The sequence below is a fragment of the Crocodylus porosus genome, unplaced genomic scaffold, assembly GCF_001723895.1.
Source record: "Crocodylus porosus isolate Cpor-Errol unplaced genomic scaffold, CroPor_comp1, whole genome shotgun sequence".
Lineage (NCBI taxonomy): Eukaryota > Metazoa > Chordata > Crocodylia > Crocodylidae > Crocodylus > Crocodylus porosus.
The window spans coordinates 71,937,486-71,942,815 of record NW_017728931.1 but is presented as its reverse complement, the minus strand read 5'-3'; the positions used below and the strand labels follow the sequence as shown (position 1 = coordinate 71,942,815).

Below are 5,330 nucleotides of genomic sequence, written 5' to 3'. Positions count from 1 at the left end.
CCGTGAAGCTGCGGTGTGCGCGTGTGTCCACGCGCACATCCCGAGGCCGAGGCTCGCCCGCGCTGGTGTCGTTGTGCCTCTCTCCCCTCTCTCTGTTGTGTCCCCAAGCAGGGGGCTCCGCCGGGGACTCTTCCGCCTCCAGCAGCCTGCGGTGCCTCTCCTCCATCGTGGACAGCATTTCCTCCGAGGAGCCCAAGCTGCCCGGCGGGGCGGAGCCGGCGGAGAAGTGAGCCGGCCGGGCAGAGGCGACTCCCCGACAGCCCCAAAGCACGGGCCCGGGGCAGCCGGGCGGGCCGGGCAGGGGCTCCGACGTCCCCGGCGCCAGCCCTGCCCGCCCCTGCCCGGGCTCGGAGCGGCCCCGCCGAGGGACGGTCCATTCCTGGCGCAGCCGCTGCACCGCACGTGGCTGTGGCTTCAACAGCAAGAGTTCCCGGCGGGCTTCTGTTTTGTCCTGTAAATACTTTTCTTTTGTAAGCACGGACGGATGGATCTAGTGAGCGGGCGGCAGGTGATCTTGTATATAAGAGCGGCCGGTCTCGCGGGTTGTAAAATAAAAAAAGCTCTTTGTGTTACCGCGCGTTTTACACGCAGGGCCCGAGCCTGCTGCTTCCTCCGCGCTCCCCCCCGCCCCGGCTGGACCTCCGGCGCCCAGGGCCGGGCAGCCCGGCACGCTCCGGCTGCCCTTTATTTCCAGCCGGGACAGCTCGTCTTTGATTGTCTGCCCGGCTTCCTCTGCGCACACTGCGGACGGCGCGCGCGCACGCATACATGCACACATGTGCGCCCACATATGCACACACACGCATACATATATGCACATATATACGCACAGCCACATACGCATACATGTCCATACACACACATACCCGCGCGCACACTGCGGACGGAAAGCGTTAATTTATTCTGCCCCCTCTCCTGTCTTGCACGAGCCGCTTTCCAGCGCTGGCAGGCGGGTGGGCAGTCGGCTGGGGGTGGTATCTGCGGTCCCCCAGCCCAGCCTGCCTCTGCTTTCTGCAGCCCCTTCCCCTGCCTCGTGGGCTGCACCCTGGGAGACCCCCACCAGAAGGTGCCCGGCAGCCCAGCGCGGCACCAGCCCCCGAGAGGGTCAGACAGCTGCGGTGCAGGGGCCGCTGCTCCCCCGGCTTTCCTCTGGGCAGGCTCCCCAAGGAGAGGAAGGGGTTAAGTGGCTGAAAGGAGAGAAAGACAACAGATGAAGCCTTTCAGTCAGTGCTGTAGAAAAGCAGCCCCCGCCTGAGGGTGGAGGAGCAGGAGCGAGTCCCAGTAAGAGCCGTGGGGCTTGCAACAGCTTTGTTGATGAGCTCAGGAAGGGGCGACCACCAAGAGACTGAGCCCTGGGCGGCTCTTCCCTCCGCACACTTCCCAGCCTGACAAAAGGGCGAGTCCAGTTACCGACCCCTTTAAACTCCACTCTCTCACCTCTTCTCTCGCTTTAATCCCTCCACTCTTTTCCCCCCTTACAAATACCAGGTCGCTTCATTGCTCCTGGCACCTTTCTGATGGCTATGTCTGCCTGCAGGGGAGGCCTTGCTCAGGATAGGAAGAAACGCTTCAGTACCTACTGTTGCTCTCTCTGCTTTCCCCCTTTTATTTGCGTTTGCCGTGAACTTTTCTGTGCAATTGCTCCGAAACAATCAGACCCCCGGATCGTTAGCTGTCGGAGACGAAAGATCAGACAGGCAATTAAACAGGAAAAAAATACCTTGCACTGACCTTCTCCTCCCCGACCCTTCCTTTTATTTTTTCATTCATACCACGTTTATTCTTACAGCTCTAGGTTGAACTGCACGTGCAGTGTTGCACAAGACACAAGAGATTTACACGTGGCTTCTGTCCTGTGATAATGCCGTCCAAAATCCTTACATAGTATAAAACAACCCAAGAAGTTAACATCAAGGCAATCTTGAAACAATTAGGAGCAAGGTTAAAGCTTCCGAGAATTATCAGCTCTTGTAGATACCTGATTACTTGGTACTTAATGTTTTATATATATATATAAATATATAAATATAAATATATATAAATATATATGAGAGAAGAGCTGTATAATGTTATATTACAATATCCAGGTGTTATGCCGTGTCTAAGCTACTTCTTTTTCCAAATTTCTGATAATTAGAATAAGTCAAAAATCCCTGCCAACCTGCAGCCAGCTAATACAGACACAAATAATTACTCTTTCTTTGCCTCTCTAGGGTTGTACAATATTAAAACTGTATTTGAAATAAACTGTCTCCTTGGGAGGCAGAGATATTTGGAAATCTACGCTTCCTCAGAGCTTGGGGTTGTTGGGGGGGTTTTTTGCGCAAGATCTATGAACTTTGGGGAAAGGGTGGGTGGCTCGGTTTGGCTTCCTTCTGGCTGCTCAGTTGTTCAGAAATATGGGAGTGACTTCTAGATCGGTTTAATATGGTCTTGACTATTAAATAGCCATCTCTAAACTATTGAGAGTTGTAAACCTCTGTTAGGCAAAATTTGCGCTGGCCTAAAATTTTAAGTGCCTGAAAAAGTAAATTGCAGAGTGCCATAACCAGCTTTAAAAGTTGCTCTCTTACAGGCTCTTTTTCTTTCTCTCTGTCTGTCTGTGCGTCTCTGTCACTCTCTCCCTCTCTCTCTCCCTCTCTCTCTCACTCTTGCTAGTTTAACTTCAGAAACTGCCCACCTATTTGAACTCCCCAACCCAGCAGCCGGGTAACTTGAGAAATTGGTTGGAAGCCGTTTGGCTCAAGCAGGTTTTTCACTAAACAAGGAAAATCTCTCCCAGAGAAAGAGAGAGAGGCTCCATGTGACCTCCGGGGCTGTACCCGGGCGTGCGAGGCTTCCCAAGGAAAGTTCTCCGCGTGGTTGCAATTAAAATGTTTTTTATCTGATAGTCATAACGATAATCTTTACCTAAGTCTAAAGCCAAAGCAAACAGGGTCCGGGAAGCCCCAGATCAAGAGGTAATAACTCGGTCCAGATAAACAGTCTGGGATTTCATCAGGGCTCTTTCCGGGCGGGGTGGGGATGGGGTGCACCGTTATCAGGTTTAAACTAATGATCGTGATTTTTCTTCCTACATGTTATTAAACGCGAAACAACGCTGCCCGGGGACAGCCTGCCTGAGTGCCGGCTTGGAGGGCTTGGCTCCAGCCGCCTCACCTGCGCTGCTTACCCAGGCGCTTATTTTTTATGGGGAGTGAAGGTGGTGGGAGGCCCCTATGGGCCCATTTCTAGCATAGACCCAGCGGGCTTCAGCACCGCGACCTCGGCTCCGGAGTGCTCATCCTCTGCCAGCCCCTGCCTGCGCTCAGGTGTCCTCCGGAGATGCTGGAGAACTCCCTGGTGACAAGATCAAAGCGTAGGTTCAACCTCCCCCAGGAAATGTTAATTGAATTCTTCCCTCTTGGCTGAAAGGATTGAAGAAATTGAAGGGAACCGCTCCTTTCTCGCATAACTCAGCGACAGGAGAGCCAGGGTCGGAGCCAAGGTGGTGGCTGAAATTGGAGAAGACCTGCTGGTCAAAGCACAAGGTCCCGGCTAGGCGTCTACACTCAGGAGGGCTGCGATGCAGCTTCGGGACCCCCGGGGGACTTGGCCACAGCGTTGCCCCTTGGTGGAAAGCGTGGTGATTTGTCACAGAGTGGGGAGAAAAGCCCGAAAGCTGCCGGTGGGACCCACAGATTGAACGAAGCCAGTCATGTGCTCGCTTGCCTTTGCCCCGGATCACAGGAACTAGCAGCTTTCCCCATTCTCAAGGCTGCTAAAACCCCTCGTATCCCTTTGATCTCTCCCGGGAGTCCCAGATGCAAGCAGAGGCCAATGTCTTCTTCAGCTGTGGTCTAGCCACAGCCTTCCAGCAGCTCTGGCAGGTACTAATGTGTTTACTTAGGTGTGCAAGGCTCCCAGAGCTCGGGGGAGCCAAAAGTTTAGCACTGTCGGAGTCCCAGTAGCGCAGGTCCGACTGGGAAACAGTTTTGCTGGAGGTGGTGTCGGGGGGCGGCTGGATGAAGGGAGAGGAGATTATTACCTGTTTCGTGGGTTTCGTGAAACTTGCCCCGATCCAGCAGGAAACTTGAATTCACGATACGCAAATGAATCTTGCAAACCAATCTTAATATGCAATGGTTCAAATACTAAACTCTGGTATATTAAAGGCAAAAGTCCCCTGGCTTCAATCGAAGTTTGCCTAAATATTTCAGAACAACGACCAATTTTCAGTCTATTTTCTTGGCTAAGACCCTTAACTTTTTGAAGAAAAAACAAAACCAACAACTGAAGGACAAAACCCTGGATACCTTTCGTGGCAGGGTGAGCTCTATTAAACCCTGATCCTTGAATTTATTCAGGCAAGTTCAATGGGAATTTACTTCGGTGAGGGCTGCACTATATGGCTGTCGATCTCAGATGTCTTCATAGTTCAGATGTGATTTTTATTTAATACTTTAATACTGCTTTACTATGGTTAAGAACACACATGTTGTATTAAAATACCTCACAGTCGCTTACATGGGGTCTATTTTCCCCCTGAATCTACCCCAAAGCATCAGGCACTGGGTCAGGGCTGTAAGGACGGTAGCCAGTGCTAATATTTCCATCACATTTTGTCCATAACATTGTGTTCATTACGTTTTGTCCATAAAACTTACATTTCGTCTCTAATCCTGTGGCTGCGATGCTAATGACACTGGATTCGGATATACCGAGGTAGTTAGACCCTGCGTTTTCTCAGCTTAATCTATAAAACATTTGTTTTTTCCTTTTCTTTTAACCATTATTTTGTTTTGATTTTCATTGTGAAGCAACTCGAGCCATTTCAGAGGGAAACGAGAAAAGTTCTGAAATAAAATCCGCAATAATATTGCCTTAAAAAAAACTGTTTTTGCTCAGATTTTTAAAAAATCGCAAACTATTCCAAGAATGTGTTTGTCAAGATATGTCTTTAAAAGTAAGTATAACAGCCTGGCTCCTCTGGGATGGGGAACTCCTTGGGAAAGCTGCCTTCTTTCCGCCTGTGAAAATTTCCCCCCGACTTAAAAAAAAAATCTGTTAACAAGAGTTTGTTAATTGTGTCTAATGCTCTCTGAGCTCTAGTTTTCAGCACGTCGGTCCCTCTCTCAGAAGTGCAGCAGCCTCCGTTTCCCCTCGCATCAGCCTCGTTAACCAACCTTGTAGTTTGTGTTTTCTCTGCCTTTTTCCCCCCCAGTTCCACTCGCCTGCTGCACTTTTGCAAATTTGTTTTGAGATCACTTTACAAAAGAGCCCTGGACCCTCTAAGGGATACCAATTACAGCTTTTCCTGACTGACAGCATCCTCCCCCCTCCCTCCCCAA

The 5,330-nt window shown here is 50.8% G+C and overlaps 1 protein-coding gene across 1 annotated transcript in view; it reads left to right on the top strand.

Moving 5' to 3' along the window:
- MYF6 (myogenic factor 6) overlaps positions 1-570 on the top strand; it is a 1,614-nt gene extending 1,044 nt beyond the window's left edge. The window contains exon 2 of the mRNA XM_019544016.1: positions 52-570. Within this exon, the coding sequence (XP_019399561.1) occupies positions 52-230 (179 nt within the window). The 3' untranslated portion in view covers positions 231-570. The remainder of the gene's footprint in view (positions 1-51) is intronic.
- The last annotated feature ends 4,760 nt before the right edge of the window (positions 571-5,330 follow it).